This window comes from Branchiostoma lanceolatum, chromosome 3 (assembly GCF_035083965.1).
Source record: "Branchiostoma lanceolatum isolate klBraLanc5 chromosome 3, klBraLanc5.hap2, whole genome shotgun sequence".
Lineage (NCBI taxonomy): Eukaryota > Metazoa > Chordata > Leptocardii > Amphioxiformes > Branchiostomatidae > Branchiostoma > Branchiostoma lanceolatum.
The window spans coordinates 10,920,218-10,939,705 of NC_089724.1; the positions used below are offsets into that span (position 1 = coordinate 10,920,218).

Sequence of the window (19,488 nt, forward strand, 5' to 3'; positions counted from 1 at the left end):
TTCATTTTTACCACTAAGATCTACTGATGATTTGTCGCCCTTAGTATACTGGTTGTCCCATAATCCCTCAAGACATCATGTTATTGTCATTTTTTCTTAAATTTTAAAAATCTAGTGCCAAACTGAAAATCCTACTCAGTTCAGAATTTGGCAGCATTGCAGAACCTTTCCTGCAGACATGTTTGTTTATCATATTCCATATGGCCATTGACTGGTGTGGTGATATCATTTCATGGAGTGACATGATGAAGGCAACTATACTGGCAATACAGATACAGATAACAGCAGCTTAAACTACACATTTACCTGTCATGTATGCATTTTTTCCAGCCCACACCGACCCACCTTCCACCCCAGGACATGCCCTTACAACAGCTGGACAGGGAGTTTCCAGAACAGGAGAGCCCCCTTGCAGTTAACCTGATAAGTGCAGACAGATGACAGGCACATACAGCCTAGGTAATGTGCTGGAAGATTATTTTCCTCATTTGTACCAGTGGTCGGGTTGGATATGTTTTATTCTTTTATTGCAGTCAACAACATCTCTGTGAACTATGCATTCACATAACAAAACTTCCACAGTTTCCATGTCACGTTTGAAGAGTTATGCAGGTCTCAATCTTGCAAGTTATTGAATTCCTTATATTAAAACAAACTACGGCTCAGTCAAATGACCATCTTCAGCAGCTATACTCTCCGCTGTTGCATACTAAAGAAAAGTTTTGAGACAATAGAATGACAGTCACATTTCATGATACAGCTAAATATGCGAAAGAACTTTTGTCACTTTAGTTCCACTCATTTTGATGCATGGCAGTCACTTTGATTCATAAATGCTGTCTTAAGGAATCATTGTTTATAACTTTTACTTGTCTTTATCTGTACATACATACATACATACGTACATACCAAGGGAGCAACCATTCTGCCATAGTAGTCTCACTTTGTGACTCCCAAAAAAGTCGTATTTTTCACTGTATAATACATGACCATTAAACTTTATTTAGAGACCAGGTTGGAGCATCATACATGATATAGTACATATACAGGTATGTTGTATCATATGTATTAAATTCACTGTAAATGATTTAAGTTGTAGCATATTCTTGTAGAGAAAAAGGTTGGTACTACTGGTATACATATCTTACAATGAATAAATTATGGTTGCTGCTTTGTGAAACGTATTGTTGTTCTTGTTCAACGTCATCTAACAGTTTTTGATGTACACTCCACAAACAAAGACCCCCCAACAGTGTGCAAACCTGCTCCGTTTACTCACTTTGCAAATTTTTGCACTTTGCACAATTTACTTAAACCACCTGATGGAGTCTAATGTTTACAGGAAACACTTCACCAGTTTGTCTCCTGTACTTTGTACTGTGTTGTGCCTCTGGCAGTAGAAGTCGTGAGTTTGATTCCAGCTGTGTCGCCCACCTAACATGCACGCTACCGGAAAGGGTTGCAGTCCCTAGAACGGGCGTAAAGTCATGGTCCAATGTTCATTGTGCTTGTTGAAAAGAGCTAGGGGAATTTTCCTGGTACAATGAACCTGTGAATGCTGTACATATCGTCCGTCTCCTCTGTCATGACCAGTGGAAGAATAGCTTTAAAGTGAGCTAAACTGGATTGAGATCACTTTCACTTTGTGCTGCTTTAGTGCAGTTCTACTGTCACAGTTTCTTCCTGCTCCTGTACTGAACCATCTGTCGTGATGGTCTCCTGTAGTACCTGTAGAGTCAAATGCTCTCATGAAATACAGTATATTGGTGCAATGTTTATTTCCGAGACAAAAAAATTTTCATATCCAAGACAAAAATGTTTACATTTTGAAATGTGTGAAACGTTTTCATCACCCCATTTGTAAGCAAGTTGTCCCAGCACAAATTCACAATTATATACTATTGTCTATGTCAGCCTTTTATCAAGAGGGAGGGGGGCAAGTTTATGGGATACTCACTTGAACAGTTTCATCCTTCCCAAATAGTTGAGCTGTCAAGGTGGCCATTAAGGAGTACAGAACCCCTGTGTGGTAGGGAACAACAGGTTTAATGGTTTATTACATATTCAATGCATTAAAGAAATGCTCAACATAAACAATTGGAATAGACCCATGTTGGAAGATATGAACCAAGATGGAACATCAAAAATATATCTCATGATCATTGAATGTCAAACATGAAGCCTGAAGCTCACTAATTTTTTTAGACACATTTTTAAGCTGAATGGATTTCCAAAAGACAGATGAAAAAAGTTTAAATGAAACGCATCCATTGTTTGTGCAGTGCACAACCCTGCCACTGGGCACATTTTTGGATAACTCCTCGTAACAGATTTATGTCCCAACCATAAGCCAGGACAGTCCATTACCTGAGGTTGTATAGACGCCCCCTATGATCCCACACAGGCGCACGGCAAGATGGCCCAGGGACCTCTCCTCCTCAGTGATGTGTACACGGATACTGGACAGCTCAAATGCTATGTAAATACCTGGAATAAGAAATACTTTGTTTTTTGTAAAGTCATGGCAATTATTACTCATTTCCTTCCTGCATGAACTACAGCAAAAGGCCACATGCCCTAGCATAAAGATTTCGGAAACTCTTATAACAGTGAATATGAAAGGTGTTTGTCAGAGTTTGTCATACTCCCAGTTCAAGTGCAAATTTGACCAATACCTGCTACTCCTGATGTCACCCTGCCATAAGCAGCTTCTACAGCCTTTTCCTAGAAATGTGGAAGACGTGCTGTTATCTGATGTTCTATTCGTGGTCCCCCCCCCCCCCCAATCTCTCTTTTCGCTGTCTTTGGCTGATACTTTTCTAGGAGTAAATAGACAGAACTACAAAGATGAACTTATCATATAGAAGCAAACGAACATCATATACAATATTTACAATGTACAAAAAACAATACAGTACCTTTCGTTTTCATGGAGATAATCTTAACAATGTAAAAGTTCTATCATGATTAGGACCTATAAAATACTGAGTGCATGATATACATTTTGTACTTCATTCAAGACAGAGTCAAGATAAGAAAGCAGATGTGCCATAGTTGCTATAGGATGTCAGTGTCTGACCCTTTCAGTGACAGCGAACTGGTGTGTTTGGGCAGAGATCCGGCTGGTGCGCACTGTGGTGGGGACGACCTGCACCACATACTGGTACATCATGTTCCCTGGTGGAACAGAGAAAACTGTGTACATACTGGTACATCATGTTCCCTGGTGGAACAGAAAAAACTGTGTACATACTGGTACATCATGTTCCCTGGTGGAACAGAGAAAACTGTGTACATACTGGTACATCATGTTCCCTGGTGAAACAGAGAAAACTGTGTACATACTGGTACATCATGTTCCCTGGTGAAACAGAGAAAACTGTGTACATACTGGTACATCATGTTCCCTGGTGAAACAGAGAAAACTGTGTACATACTGGTACATCATGTTCCCTGGTGAAACAGAGAAAACTGTGTACATACTGGTACATCATGTTCCCTGGTGAAACAGAGAAAACTGTGTACATACTGGTACATCATGTTCCCTGATGGAACAGAGAAAACTGTGTACATACTGGTACACCATGTTCCCTGGTGAAACAGAGAAAACTGTGGGATTCATAGATATCTTACAGCACTTTCCACTAGAGTCCCGAAACAGAAAACTTGTCTTTGATCATGAAGTGGCATATCCAGTGAAGAAGTTCCTACATGCCGGAGTTTCTGATAAGAATGTTTATGATATTCCATAGCTTCTGGACATGAGCAAAATCCCACTCACCAGTATCTGTATTCTTCTCTTCGCCGTCCAGAGGGTTGAGAATGCCAGGTGTGAGGGCACCAAAAGACAACAGGTCGATGCGATGGGAGAAGTTGTATGTAACAGCTGTATGATGATTAATAAAATTGGAATACTGTACGGTAGCACTCACCAAATGTCATTGCCAAACATGTTTTGAAACATGTTCCAAACTCAGGCTGTTATAATAGCGACATTTTCTGAATTGTAACTTAACAGTGTTTGAATTGTTAGTAGGTTAGTTCTTTGATATTCAAGCCCTGACATTAAGATTATGAATCTACATGTATATGAGCTAGCTTTTGGTCAATTACATGTCGTTTTCGAAGAGATTAATTGCAGCTCACAGTCAGATGGACAGTATTTGAACTTGTCAACTATGGTATCTACTGTGGTTATTGACGCATTCACATTGAGTCAATGTGTATATTTTATTTATCATTGCTCTGTACGTACGCTTGTCGCTCTGTAGCAAGTCTGGCGCTAGGTAGTGGTTGTGTCCTGAACCATGCTGGACAGACCTGCAATTCAATTCAGCCATACTCATTATTTCTATGATTTACAGCTGACTGTTCAATATTGCTTTGCAACATGGCTTTTGATCAAAGTTTTTGTACAATTGTAGTATTCTTAATTCTTCAACATGGTAGTAATGAAATAGGCATATAGCCTTGCCCTATGGTTATGATGATTTGAAAGTTTTCTAAACTGTTGTGAATGTATTATCAAATATGTAAATGCTTCCCAACATTGCACTTCATATAACGTTGAGGAAAATGGTTTTCTAATCATCATCATCTTCATACCTTTTAATGACTACAAAATTACTATAAAAACCTACCTTCCAGCCATGATATGGAGTGTTCCAGAAACCTGCACATTAGAAATGACAATACATGTACACCATTAAATATCCAGTACCAAATAATATTTGGATGTAGAAGATCTTAAGAGGAGATTTGCTATTTGCCCATGCTTTGTAAAGTAATATGATGCATCAGGAAGTGTGACAAGACATTGAAGACGAAGTTTGAAAATTTTTAAACAAATCCTCACCTTGTCAATTTCTAGCTGCCCATGAAAACGACATGCGTCCACTTGTTTCTTGTACAATGTTTTGTGGTCGTGCCTTGGACAAAAATGTTGGTGTCTCTCAGTGGAGCGCGTTCAATGTATAGCTTACAGCATTACTTACAGGATGTGTAATGTGGGACTGTCACATTTAGTAAACTTGTCAGTTACTTTTAAGTCCAGTTTCAAAACATCTTGCACTACGTACGGTACAAGACTACGTACAAGAACTGATCTCTTCTCGAAGGTCTCTTCGATCTTACCCTATACATTTATACCAGTAAGTTATTTCATTGTCTATTCAGAAGAGTAAATCTGTTGAAGAAACGTATAAATAGTTGCATTATTTCCCCTCAAGGACAGCTAAATAACCAGCCTCTGATATTATCTACTCACTTGACATCGAACTATGACGGATTCACATGGAGACGTACCTAATTATCGTCCGTGACGTGTCAAGTCCTGATTGGAGGATGACGTCCCTCAAAGACCTCTTTGCGTTGATTGCTCTTCGTACTGACTGTAGTTTTCTTAAGACATATATGGTGTTATTGGCAGCAATATGGCACAAAATGGATGATTGTATTAGAAATAACCGTTATAAGTATTATAGAAAATCACCTTTGTTCCCTTTTCTGTTTCTCTGTCAACTCGAAGTACGTCATCTGATCTCGTAAGGACCAATAGTGACCGAGGGAATTGGTGACGTCAGCACCCACGTCTAAGTAAACAAGGACAAAAATGAAAATAAAATTAAGTCTTCTGGAAGGGGAAATTGTTGTGGAAATTGCAAAATTTAACAATAATATGATGGAGTTTGAACTTTTCATTGCTGTATATGGTCTGCAAGCAACACTTGAAGATCAAAGTAGAGGATCAAAGTATCTACAGCTTGTACATTCGCACGGCATCGCCACAGTGATGTCCACAGTGATGTTCAGCTTCCTGCAATACAAACAAAACAATCAGCATATGAACGTAACAAAGAAGAGGTCGTGCCACATCCTGTAAATGGCACCTTCAAATACATATTGATGATTTAATACTGTATTTGAGTTCTGTAAGGATCGAGTTGGATCATACTCTAGAATGTGAAGTTGCACTGATGGTGATTTTCAGTTTGTCACCATCATAGTAACCAGGTATCATGAAAGCTCGTTGATACAGGGGAAGAATATTTACGTTTATACTTAAAAAAAAGCAATCATCGACGTCAATATATAATAAACAGCAAATGTAGCGAAATCGTTATTTTTCTTCAAACATAATTTCAAAATGAAGTCCGCACTTCCACTTTTTGATAGCGGCTATTGATATTGCTTCAAATGATTGACAGGATATGAAACTCAGGCATTTTCACAAGTTCCAGCTACGCTTCCATCGTGTTGAGCCATATATATGGCCTTAGCCATCAGTGACAACTTACTCCGATATAATAAACAGCAAATGTAGCGAAATCATTATTTTCCATCAAACATAATTTCAAAATGAAGTCCGCATTTCCACTTTTTGGTAGCGGCTATTGATATTGCTTCAAATGATTGACAGGATATAAAACTCAGGCATTTTCACAAGTTCCAACTACGCTTCCATCGTGTTGAGCCATATATATGGCCTTAACCATCAGTGGCAACTTACTCCGATATTTCTCTGTCCACCTCATACTGGTAGCGAATTTCGCTTCTCCCATAGCGCTGTACTTCTGACGTCACAAGAATTGCGATGACGGAGAAGCTCAAAAGAGATACTGGAGAGAGACGACACTGATCATTCAATAGAGCACTACATGTATGTATGGTATTTATACGTGGATTATCAGTAGTATTTGATCATATGGATGCTCTATTATGCCTCCTTCGCATGCTTCGTGTTGATATAAAGCGGGTATCTCATTGGACTTCGGCACGTTAACGTTGGCGTCCTTCATCAGATTTGTGTTTAACCTTGTGTTAATACCTTGCAGAAAGTACATGTATGACTGAAAAGACCACAAAACACACAAAGCGTAAACTGAGATTCGCTTTTTGTCGATGGAATTCGTTGAGCGCTCTGTCAAACCTCTCGGTCGCAGCGAAGTCACCAACGTGCCGCAGCTTCAGTGAGATACCCGCTTTAGTCAGCACAACGCCTGAGAAACACGTTGACTACTTTCACACATCATGACAATCTAACCTGTAGCCTAACGTGTACTCGAGCTGGACTATTTGATAAAATACGTTGATGAAAGTTAGACATCCAGGTAGTAAGATACGCCAAAAATAATTACTCAAGCAACTGGATAAAATTTTGAAAATTTTATCAAGTTGCTTGAGTAATTATTTTTGGCGTATTTGATAAAATGCTACTTTTTTCTTAAACATTCAGCGGCAGTTCCCCCGTTTTCAAACTTGTTAGAGGGTTACATGTACCGATGACCTAGAATATAAATGATAAAGTATGTGATGAAATCCCTGAAATGGAATCCTCACCAGTGGCTCCCGTAGTGCTCTTCTCTCTGCAGTCGTCGGGAATCTTGGGGAAGGCATCCACACGTTTGACCAAGCCGACACTCTCCCGGCGTACCTGGGACAGACGCCGCCTCATGTTGTCCTGTGCACTGCGGATGGTACGTCCTCTTTCTTGTGTTGCTGACGTGTGGACTCGGCCAAACTGATTGCTCACCAACTTTTACTCACAACATTAAGCTTTTGAAGTCAATACTTGTGGCGAACTATAAACAAAAATTTTAGTGACTCCAAAGACCAAACGTGACGTTGTCTATTTATCTTCATTTTGGATTAATTCGTCAAAACGCTGTCGGGGTGGACGAGTCTAGATTGCAAAAAATCTCCTTCTTATATGTATTTAGAATACGCCAATACGAGCCATGGGGTCAGTGTTTTTATCAATAGTAAGTTAGATATCAGATCAAAATTCAAAATATTTAGTAAGAGGATGATGGTTTGTAGTTACTACCCGATTATAGTTTTACCCAAAATGCAGGATGACGCTTGTAAGCTATATCAATGTATGAAATTAGTAACAACCTGTGGCGCCCCAATTTCGTTCGCGCCCACTAACAGTCGGTTTGCCATGTGAAGTACACCTCACTCTAATTAACATCCGGGTAGGTAAAGTAGGTAACTCGATATCTCCCGTACACGTAACGTTATGATTACACAGCCGCCAATTGTACGACTGATCGATGTTGTGTAGCACCTAGCTCCACCTACCTCTTGTGGGTAATCTGTTAGATATAAGCGTTATTCGTACATCTGCACGTTAAACCTAGTAGGTCGATGCACACCGGTAAAAAACATCTTTGCTAAGTAATGTCATTGTCACTTTTACGTTCAAGCGGAGGGTAGAAATTCTCTGAAAATGAACAGGTGTAAGAAATAGTCGTTTCGTAACAACATGAAGATGTGAATGCATTTTGCGCAGGTCAAGATGCCTCAGGCGTATTGCTATCACTCAGTCTTGGCGCCTGTTCAGTTTCAGGGGTACCGCCTGTTTGCATGGATAGGTGTCGTAGTTGCTCTAGATCTACTTGTGGTGAATAGAAGTAGCCACAGGAGATTAATCTTCAAAACGTAGTTCTGGGTAAGAGAAATGTCCGAAAACTGTCTCTCCATCTTCGCCAGACTTCGGCAAAAAAAGAATCTATTCTACTTCAAAGTGGGATGTACCGTTAAAGTTGTATGGCAGTATGTGCCCGAAACTGTGTCACTGTCTAACCGGTTTATCAACTCCCTATGTAAACGCTACAAGACATGTTTCTATCCGGCCGAACGCATAAGACATGATAAAGTCGATACTCGCTAATACCATGTAGATGGGTTATGATTCTGGATCGAGACGGTCGCTGCCACATTGTAAAATGATAGGGATGAGCATGACAGGCTTTCTCTGGACATTTTCACTGCTTTCAGGTACGACGTTGCATTATTTTACTTTGTCTCCACTTACAACGTCCAATCCAGCTACGATGACCTGAATACCAATGAAGGTTGTGTTTACTTGCACAAAATTACGACTTTACAGCTTCTTACCCATAATTAAGAATACCTGTGTGTAGTCAATATCCACATCTATATAGAGACTAGTTCTGTGGTGCTTTCACTCAACAGATTATGTTCACTTTGCTTGTTCCTTTCATAACATGTCATGGCCAACCAATGGGCCAACACACTGCTAATTTGAATTTACGCTATCATGGTTACTCAAGTCAAGTTTATTCATTCGCTTTGAAGTACAATTTGGCGATTCAGACATGCAGAGGTCGGATCGTGTATACGTATCTAAACGTTAACACGTGTGGCATCATCTCCTTGTCACCCTGCTAGAATCCTCCTAGCGACTTTCTGAAAAACCACAGAGGTTGTTGTCATTTCTTAGAACCATACATCTCCTTATGGTGGTCTTATTTCAAAGTGTCGTTGGCCAACGTGACATGTCAGGACGTATTACAAAAGACAACTGAAGTATTCCGATCTGATCTGAACAAAACATATTTGACAATCAAAATATGGATGGCTTGGCGATCTGGCTCTGAACGCATTAATCAATGGTAGCGATTCATAACTGACATATCATCCTTGCACTTTTATTTATACTAACCACTGTGCTATTCAATAACCTGTAAATCTAGCTACAATCACATCCGCAGAGAGACAAACTAGAGCTAGGCTAATATGGTAGAGGGAAACAAACCAAACATTAGATTGAGAATAGTGAGAATAAGTTTCAGTTACATGTAACAGCGTCAAATGCTATCAGATGTGCGATGCCTTTCGGCTCGGCGGTGTTCAGTAACAGATGCGGTGCACGTCCATGAAGCGGGCCCACAGGTTCTCCCAGGCTCCCGCGGCACCGCTGCACCCCACCTCTCCGAGTAGGGTCATCAGGACAGGCTTCATCAGCTGGTGTGAGGTGAAGAAAACAACACCTGACTCACTACTTATACATTTAAATATTACGAACATATTAAAATGACTGATTCCAGATGGCAAGCAACAACAATGGAATGGGCTCAGTTAGATAGGTACACAATCAAATTGCAAGAGATAGGAGAACCCAAACACACTGTCTACTCACGTCGATGTTCTCGTGAGACACGCCCACGCCCTTGTGCAGGAGCCCCACCTTCTGGATGGCGGCGTCACCTGCAGTGTCCAGGCCTTTGATGAAGTCATCAAGTACCTGCATCACCTGTTACGTACCAGATATACGTTATACGTCATGTTGGTGTCTAACAAAAGAAACATGCTATCCTATTTACAGCTAACAGTATGACAACATTGATATTCCGTGCTGCATCAAAGGTGCCATACAATAGTGCAAATTATTGCTAGTTTTAATCATAAACCAAAGTGGAGTGATTTAACATCACTACGATGGGAAGAATTTTCATTCATTGGAATGGCCTTCTATCCATGACAACATAATTTGCTACAAATCTTTAACGAAAAGAAATGAAACATGAAACATCCACCGGTGATTGACGTACATTTAATTACTAGTTTCCTACTGATTCAGACCCAGATACAGATGTGGCGACCCAACCGTTTACAGTTGTACTTTGATCTCAGCTTATCGCACTCTTCGCCAAGCTCATTGATTTTGCGTTAAAAGACGCCCTGATTGAAAGGCTATTGATATTGGGCTTTTATGGCTATTCTATCAATTAATGCGGTGTGAGGCAGGTGTTCATTAATGTACTTGTCATGACACAGATTTTCAAGTTAAGCGCGCTGGGAATCGAGTAAGAAACATCACAGTAAGAATATTTTAGGCCATATTGATTCGATTATATAGATAACATCCTCTGGGACCCTAAAAAAACTGATGCGAGCGTGCGAAAAAGAAATTGGCGAAAAAAAATGTTGCCCTCGATATAAAATTTAAGTGGTCAGGAAGGTTGAACAAATAAACCACAGAGTATGATATACCGAGCAATTGATTCTTCATTTCTTTTCTTTCACATCTTCTTCTTTGGCTTTGGAATTAGTTTGACATTCAACGACATTAGTATCCGTTTTCCAATATCTTTGCTGCAATTTAAGGCATATATTTGCTCATTTTGCAGCTGCTTTGTACGATTTACAGCATGGTCGAAGACCTTTTTTTCTTCTAACGGACGAAAATTGATGCGCGCGCGGATGTCATCCATACAATCGAAGCAACATGGCCTTATAAGGACAACAGACCTTGCCGCCGTGGTCACGGACGTCGGGATGGCCGGCCAGCTTGTCGTGCGGAATGTCACGGAACTTCGGGAACAGCGCCTTAGTGGAGTCGGTCTTCAATAGACTAAACATTGACAAATGAAGGAGAGAAGCATATTGGTGTGTCAGTGAGTCTCGAGCTCTTTATATTTCTTTGGAGCTACGAAACAGTGCCTGGAAGAATGCGCTGTAGAAATTGTCTCTGTTGTTTGTGCACCAATGGCCCATCCGTAGAATGAACGGAAAGACACTATGAATGTTCCGAACAATCTAAAACCTGCTAAAATCTGATTTACATTTTTTAAACTTAGGTGGTCTCTTGATTAAAGGGATTACTGTACAAATTTGCTTGCCTTCTAACATCCATTGCAATGATTTCTAAAGACAACAGCAACTCACAGTTCACTTAGGCCAGTTAAGTTCACAATCCAGTCAAACGATTTATAACTGCATGCGCTAGACAGTCGACAAGTGCATGGTTGTGCACTTACAGTAAGAAAACCTTTTCGCCCGCGTCTTGGAACGTGGGACCAGACATCTTGGCCCAGGAATCCAGCACTGCACTCTTGTCTTCGGACGTAAGACCCATAGTACATGTAATTTTCAGCTGGAGAAAGAAAAAAATGGTCATGGTGCTATTGACAAAATTTGGAAATGATATGTTCCATATATCTTTATGACAATGAAAAAACTTACGATGAATACACCAGTATTTCAAAATCTTATCCAGTTGCTTGAGTAATTATTTTTGGCGTTTCTTATTACTTGGATGTCTAACCTTCATCAACGTACACCGGTAGTAATTATCAACAAATACATCGATATCATATTATAAAAAAACACCGACACTTAAAACTTTCCTACCTTGTTCGTTCTTTGTCGGCATAAAGGTTTAAGAACGCTTTCTTCTATTCGCCTTGCAGCAATGTGCCGGGCCGCAGTGTGCCAAGGTTCTTTTATAGGGCCGAAAATCTAGCCTCAAAATTGACATCTGAGGTGTGTTGGAAGAAGTGACTTCTCATCTCCTTTGATGATTTCTCCATTGGCAACTTTTATAACAAAATATTAAAGAAACCGATATTCACAAAAGAGAGGAGTCCTACATAGAACCCAAGATAATACATCTAGTTATTTACGCTACACTTCAGCAACATTGCGATGCCTGTTCCTAGGCTAGTCTGAAACTTGCTTATTAATAACTGGCTGACATCATGGTCACGTGATCGTTGACTTGTCTGATTTTTTTTCAAGTACGATAAAGAACATAACAATATATTGGTGAATAGCTGGAGGCGTTTCTTTGTTTACAAAAACTGATCGTCTCAAATACATATTTTCCCTCACAGAATGATACCAGCAACGTGTTTCCATGGTTACAATACCATTTATTTCCTCAGCATCCCCGTGACGTCCCGTAAGTATTACGTCATTCTTTATTGCTCTCCTGAACTGCCAAACCCGCCCTACAGGTTTTCCACCCATATAACACCCTTTACCCTAAAGCACAGTAAGTGTGTTATCAGCCAATGCTGGATACTCTACGTGTTCAGGGCCATGTACGCAACCATCATACCGAGTCTCTGTGTATCTTACAAGGGCGTAGCCTTCTAATCTTACCTGATAAGTACGTGATGAATGTCTTTTGTTGCACGTGTACTTGATCAAATGATCTCTCATTACTATTGCTTTGTAATACATCTAATCCGGCTATCTTATTCATATGCTGGTTAAATCGGATTGAGTCAAAACGGTTTCAACAAATGCAAATTACATGATTTCATCAGGTAGTAACAGACATGCAACTATGTACCTCGTTTTCATAGTGATCATTTCCTTTAGCTTTAGACGACCTTACGTACGAAAGACCCTGTATTTTTGCTGTGTCAATAATGTACTCTGCATATTCCAGCATTTTTGTATTAACGCTATATATGCTAAGCAAACTAAGTAAACATAGAGAGTAGAATATAAATTTATCAGTTTATTCTTGAATCTTAATGGTATTCCCTTCAGTAAGCTTAGTAACGGATTCCAACGGAACCCTTTACAAAACCATAACAAACTGGGATACAAAAGAAAGGTACAAAATCAAAACAAATCGAGATACAAAAAAGTACTTACCATAAAATCAACAAAACATACATTAAAAACAACACATCATAAAGTAGTAATCATCGAACATATAGAAATGATGAATCATACAAATAATGTCAAGTCAGAGGTTTTAACCCATCTAGTCTCTTTATTAATAGTTCAGACCACAGCTTTATCTTATCGGCGTCTCAATGACGTTTATAATAACGTTGTTAAATTGTTGCATGTCCATTGTTCCATTTTTATTTCTCCGTTGTGCTAATTCCGTAAAACCAAGGTAACTGCGATAACAGAGCCAAACGGCCTTTTAATCACCATTTAGCACTAATGCTGGGATTGTATAATGGCTTTTTGGTAAACATGCCAATTAGCCTTGAAGTGTTGACATAATCCATCATGATAAAAGGTCCCCAGAGCGTTGACCCGTTGAGATATGCTGCATCTACATCAAGATACTCTCGGTGTTTGCAACGTAGCAAGAAAGGTAACTGTTCCTGTCCTACGATACCATAAAGTGGTCGAACCTTTGATCACGCACTATGTGAAATAATTAGATAGGCGTGTTCTAGTAAGAGCCATACTCATTTGGCCAAGTACAGGTTTGTCTGTAAATAAATGAATATAATTTGGTCATGTACAAACCAACATCATTTACTTAACACATAGGACTTGGTGGAATTGTGCAGATGATCTATTATGTAGGACTTTGTCACCGTACATTCTCCTCCCGCGACATACACGACTTCTATGCAGATATGCGGAATCGGCCCTGCTAGTGCAGGGTCAGATTCTTGCTTAAGCGAGCGAGTGTCTTGGTTACCTTCGCCGGGAATGTATGCATTCGCGGTAAGGTTATGTTATCGGTTACGCCAGCTGTAAAGTGGGTCCGTATGTATGTCGAGATCATAAGTCGAGAGAACTTTGACGGATCTTGCTGATTTTTGGTAGGTAAGTGGCGGTTGTAGAAACAAAGGTCAAGTTCGAAAATGGTTAACCTGGCGTTTTCCTAAAGTGCTCCAGTGGACTTTTTTTGTTAGTGTGTTTGTATGTAGACAACATAACTCGACGTATTGATGATGGATCTGCATGATTTTCGGTGGGTACGTAGAGATTGTGAAAACGAAGATCAAGTTCAAAAATGGGTCACCTGGCATTTTCCTGCGGTACTGCAGTGGGCTGTTTATGTATGCGTATTTGTTTGTTGACAGGATAACTCGAGAAGCTGTTGATGGTTGTGCATGCTATTTAGTGAATAGGTAGATTTATTAAAGGGGAAGGTCAAGTTCGATGATGGGCCTCCTAGCGGGTACTTTGGGTACTGCAGTGTAGCTTCAAAGTTTGAGGTCGAATTTTCTGCAAGTGCTACGGTCATGATTTTTGTGTGGTAGATAGTTCATGCCACATGAAGTAAGTTGTGCACGTTTGGGCCCTCTAGCGGCTTGTTTGGAGCTGCAGTGGGTGTTTTTAATTTATTTGTTTTGACCTTTGGACATGAATAACTAGACTTATGGTCAACGGATCGTCTTGATTTATGGTATGTAGATAGCTCAATTAATGATTTACATTATTGAATATTCATTATGCAAATCAGGAGCTAATTTGCATAATTAGCAAGGAAAGTTTATAAATCTGCTGCCTTTCAAAATAGGACTCTCAAACATGTGACATATATAGCTGAAAAAGAGAGAGGTATCGATAGATACCAATAATGCTAATAGCTACCTATTTTGCATAATTAATGAGAAAATACTGATTGAAAATACCGCAATAGTAAATGATTGGAATTTCATTCTTGTATCATTAGGAAGCTAAGTAAAGGTGAACAATATCAGACAAAAATCATGCATGACAAGGCCTCATTAACATAATTTATAAGGAAATGTCTACAATTCCCTTTCAATTTGCTATTTTTAAGTCTATATATTCAGGTTAAATTGCACTGACAGGTGACCTAGTTTACCGGAGCCGTCCCTGGAGGACACACTTAGGTCTTAGCACATCTTCCTATTTCCATTCAGTTCTGCCTTTCATGGCAACAGACTTTTTCACTTTCACTAATTACTTTACCTGTCATTCTAATATCCTGTAACTTTATTTGCCCATGCAGTATTACTGGATGCTCTGTAAAAAGATATCAGATACTTGTTGCACGCGAGCGTGTAATCCTAGCCTGCAAAGCCTTTCATACATAATTAACACGACCCGGCTCCTGTTTCTGACGAACACTTCTCGCAAGCGGCCCACAATAAACTTACAAGGCAGTAATAACAGGTTGTGTGTATCGTGTAAATTGGATCAGCTGACCCGACTGACAGTCTTTTGCACACTTGTTTGGTAAGTCAGACAGAAAGTGAAAAGTATTTACATCACAGCTGTTTTCATGCCTGAATTTTTATCGGACAAATCAACCAAATGTTCTGTTATTGCAACAACAGGCCCCAAAATATGTTGCCTGGTCCTATGCATGCAACTCCACAATTAGGGAATGTTCCTTTCACAAAATGTACCTTGTCAAATGGGCGTTGGTTTGTACCAAGAATGTACAAAATGTATTCATGGCATTCTTGCTCGAAGTTGTCATCAGTCAATGTCAGAATCATCATACTGATCCATCTGTGGATAATAATTACTTTTCGCAAAAGTTTTTCTTGTGCAGCAATACAATTTTCATCACAAAATGTCGAAGAATGAAATTGAATGGTTGTCTAGCCTTTCTTTGCTCATATCAAGTGAAAGATGATTCAATTTGATTAAGCTGGATGTATGCATTAGCTGTTGTCAATGTCAAGCCAATAACATTGCAGATTAGCTGCTGGGATGGAAATCATTTCTAGTATGGTAACAATGGATCTGCAAAGTGGCTGGGTAGAATTGGTTATCATGAAAAAAACATGGGGATGAATTGCATACTTAAGTTCAAGGGGAAAAACTGATGAGCTTGCTCAACATCAATGTCAGTGCTGTATACTAAGTAAGTGTTGATCATTATATTTTTTTCAACAAAATGATATATGATATGATTCTTCCTCAGTTGTTTGGTAATAGAAATTATACATCAAAGTATTCAAATCACGGCAGCCGGTAGATAATACGCAGAATAAAATCACAGAATACAAATAAAACTTATTCAAGTCTCATAATCATATACATGTGTTGGAATTTAAGATCCTCTTCAGTCTGAACATTTCTTCTTAACTGCTCATCCCAAAATAAACAGCATAAGTTGAGATTTAGAATCAATGACATCGTGCATGCAGCACCTAAGTCTAAAATGCTTGCCTTAGAAGTAAGGTTGACTAACCCATATTCTGACTGTACAGGTACAATATCAGTGTCCTATCATAGTCTAGATACTCTAATATTTACATGGAATTCCTGCACATCTGCCCTAATTCTCTGCCATTCCGTATCTAAGATATGGAATGTATCATTGGGATCCTGACTTCCTAATCTTCCTTTCCTGCACACTAACATGGCTGTCTGGCTCTCTCCAGCTGCCTACTCTTCCTGAAAACCTGACAACTGCCACTACAGACAACTTCACAGGTGGGTCTCTCTGTCTCTGCTCTTAATGTTTCTCCCTATCATTCTGGGAAACTTCTTGGCATTTGACTTGAATTTAGAAGTATTTTCTGCACAGCTTGTCTTTGCTCTTTTCCTGACCAATGCCCTAACTCCTATCCCTAACTACTGTTTACTTGTCACATTACAGCATCATTAGTCCAGCCTTGTTAGCTTTGGTCCGCTAGTGCTAGCGACGTTTGGAGTGGACTAAAGCTAACAAGGCTGGACTCCAGGCTAACATAGAATCCCAGAATAATCCTGCACAGGACCTCACGTGAGACCCTCCTGCTGTCAGTCCTACACGTACATGTATGGAATGCATGATGACTGAGGATGTGTCTATTTTCCAGCCCTGATAACCAACTGACACCTGTAGGAGCTGAACTCTGCAACATGGATCTGCAACACCACATAATCTGCACTTCAGGCAGCATCATTGTCAGGACTTGGCTCTTGAACTTGGGACATTAAAGGCTTCAAGGAAACAAACCACCAGAGATATACTAATTTCATCTGCAGGAAATAAACTACTAAAACAGAATCATGATTATAGCACCCCCAAAACCATCAATGCTATTTAGGACTAATTTCATGGGAAATCTAGACACATCAGCAAGACAACATCTGGATATGTTTCTATATCAGCTGTTTTGTGGGAGTGACAAACGATAAAGGTTTCTTTTGGATTCACCATTACTCGTCGGATTCTGTCGGATTTGACCACTTTACACAGAAAAGAAATTGAGGCACGCCTATAAAATCAGGAGTGTCACAGATTGACTCTTAGGATGCTACAGTGACCTACAGTGACCTACCAGAATGCCTGACAGCTGGAAAATATCAATATTCTTTGTTGTGAAGTAATTCATTATCATTAAATGTCATGCAGGCACACTCGCAATTTTGACAAGACTATTAAAAGCTGTAGTCAGTGCAATCAGTCACATTGAGGATGGGTTAAACTGGGATGCTATAATGCATGTAATAAACCTGATATGTTGGTTAACCTTCCTACTGCTGTGGTATTATTAACAGAAGTCAGCAGGATGAGGGTTAAGCTATGGTTTAAGCCTTGTCCACTTTGATGCTGTTTGTCATAAGGACCTTTGAGAATTCATCGAACATCCGCTGTGACTACAAATTATTAATGACAGATTAAACAGGCACAGTTTATCCAGCGAATCCATACAGGCCTACACTGTACATAGAAAGATATATAATTATTCTGGTCACATATGTTGGTGAAATCAGTGGCTTTTGGTGTAATTATGTGAAAATATCAAATCAAAATGTTATCCCCTGCATCAAATTCAAGTTTTTTTTATCCACATACCAAATCTAAATTTGCTGCATGTGGCTAGCATGTCTTAAGTTGTACAAGGAACTCTATTTCTAAGTCTTGAATTAAGACAAGAAGTTGGATTCTCTAAATCTGGTATTCTTGTATTTGTGTAGTGTTTTTCATGTCATATCACATATGTTTATGAGACACTATGACCAGTAAAGCAAGACAGTATGTGGCAAGACTATGACATGTTAAATAGTGAACATCTTTTTGAGTGTTTGAATTGTTAAACAGTACTGCTCAATTGAAAATTCTGTATATTGTAGTCTTGTATGATACTGTATTGTTGTCAGAAATATTACTGCATACATGAGTGCAATTGTCATTTTCCAGTGTTTTGTATGTATTGTAAATAACATATTATGTCACAATGATTTACTGTTCTTTTGTATCTTGATTGTCACACAAGGCTTCTTGAAACATTTTAAGTGTTTGTGGAAAGATGTATTTTTTATGCTTAGGCTTGGAAACAAGCATATATTCTGGAATTTTGGGTTATGCTGTGTTACAGCTCTTAGATACACATGTATAATGTTTGGGGTCTAAATCTGTATTGATATGTACAGATCAATCTAAAGATAAATGTTGGAAGGATTTGTTGTCAAACTGGGGTCTGTCCTTCTCAACATTCAATTCTCATTGAAATGGAAAAGGAAGCTAAAACTTAGAATATTTGGCCTGTTGCTTTAGCATTACAATAAACATTTGAAAATCTGTGCTAACAAATTCTACACATGAGATTATGTCTGCTTGTTTTTATGAATGTCAAATTATTTGAACTCTCATCGAGTTGCAATGTTTGGTAGAGAATAGATCATCATCACTATTCTTAAATTAACAACTTGGGTCAGTTGACCAACTCACAGATATATCCATTAAAGTTAACTTGATTGATAGTGTATTTCAAACTGGCAGATTATTGTGGTGAAATTGTCGTATTGTGTTCAATATCAGCCTGAAAGAGCATGTATCAATCTCAATGATATGGAAGCTTTGAATATATTGTACATGTATTTTCACTTGTAATTACAGTAATTTTAGTGTATGATGGTCTCGAGAATTTTCTTTATAGTCTACCCGGTGAGAACATGAAGGATCAACAATCATAAGGATAGATTAAGACGTACTCTCCGAGGATTTGAACGCATCTCACTGAACTTTAATCTATTTGACTTATGCACCCAGAACGTAAAGCTTACTTTCTAACGTAATCCGTCCGAGTGACATTAATGATCGTAAGTGCCCGATAGGACTGGCAAGTGTCTCCTGGTCACGGCAGGATCTGATAGTGGGATCCTGAGCATGACCTTGGAACGTCACTCGCATTTTAACGTGATTCGTTTGTTTTGTTACCTTCGCCGGGAATGTATGCATTCGCGGTAAGGTTATGTTATCGGTTACGCCAGCTG

At 39.2% G+C, this 19,488-nt stretch overlaps 3 protein-coding genes and 1 long non-coding RNA gene across 6 annotated transcripts in view; 2 read left to right on the forward strand and 2 right to left on the reverse strand.

Annotated features, from left to right (window-relative positions):
- Positions 1–1,180, forward strand: part of LOC136430199 (endoplasmic reticulum-Golgi intermediate compartment protein 2-like) — a 53,023-nt gene extending 51,843 nt beyond the window's left edge. For both annotated transcript variants that reach the window (XM_066420586.1, XM_066420587.1), the window contains one exon: positions 331–1,180. In XM_066420586.1, coding sequence (XP_066276683.1) covers positions 331–441 — 111 coding nt within the window. In that variant the 3' untranslated portion in view covers positions 442–1,180. The remainder of the gene's footprint in view (positions 1–330) is intronic.
- On the reverse strand, positions 501–7,928 carry LOC136430200 (endoplasmic reticulum-Golgi intermediate compartment protein 2-like). Of its 2 annotated transcripts, XM_066420588.1 has the most exons (14): positions 7,339–7,927; positions 6,509–6,617; positions 5,769–5,815; positions 5,492–5,591; positions 5,305–5,400; positions 4,856–4,928; positions 4,641–4,672; positions 4,256–4,320; positions 3,782–3,886; positions 3,080–3,177; positions 2,676–2,724; positions 2,368–2,487; positions 1,958–2,022; positions 501–1,728 (listed from the first exon to the last, which is right to left on the reverse strand). In XM_066420588.1, the coding sequence occupies exons 1-14, from the start codon at positions 7,451–7,453 to the stop codon at positions 1,654–1,656; spliced, it is 1,149 nt and encodes a 382-aa protein (XP_066276685.1). In that variant the 5' UTR covers positions 7,454–7,927; the 3' UTR covers positions 501–1,653. The 2 variants fall into 2 exon arrangements, with proteins under 2 accessions (XP_066276685.1, XP_066276686.1); XM_066420589.1 differs by lacking the exons at positions 2,676–2,724; positions 3,080–3,177 and having other exon boundaries at positions 7,339–7,928.
- Positions 7,929–9,062: 1,134 nt separating this feature from the next.
- LOC136429275 (hemoglobin subunit beta-like) lies at positions 9,063–12,909 on the reverse strand. Its single transcript, XM_066419138.1, has 4 exons — positions 11,568–12,909; positions 11,059–11,161; positions 9,947–10,060; positions 9,063–9,771 (listed from the first exon to the last, which is right to left on the reverse strand). Exons 1-4 carry the CDS (start codon positions 11,705–11,707, stop codon positions 9,658–9,660), a joined length of 471 nt encoding a protein of 156 aa, XP_066275235.1. The 5' UTR covers positions 11,708–12,909; the 3' UTR covers positions 9,063–9,657.
- A 1,077-nt stretch (positions 12,910–13,986) lies between these two features.
- Positions 13,987–19,124, forward strand: LOC136430203 (uncharacterized). The gene is made up of 2 exons (XR_010754865.1): positions 13,987–16,716; positions 17,085–19,124. It is a non-coding gene; the product is annotated as an uncharacterized lncRNA (long non-coding RNA).
- The last annotated feature ends 364 nt before the right edge of the window (positions 19,125–19,488 follow it).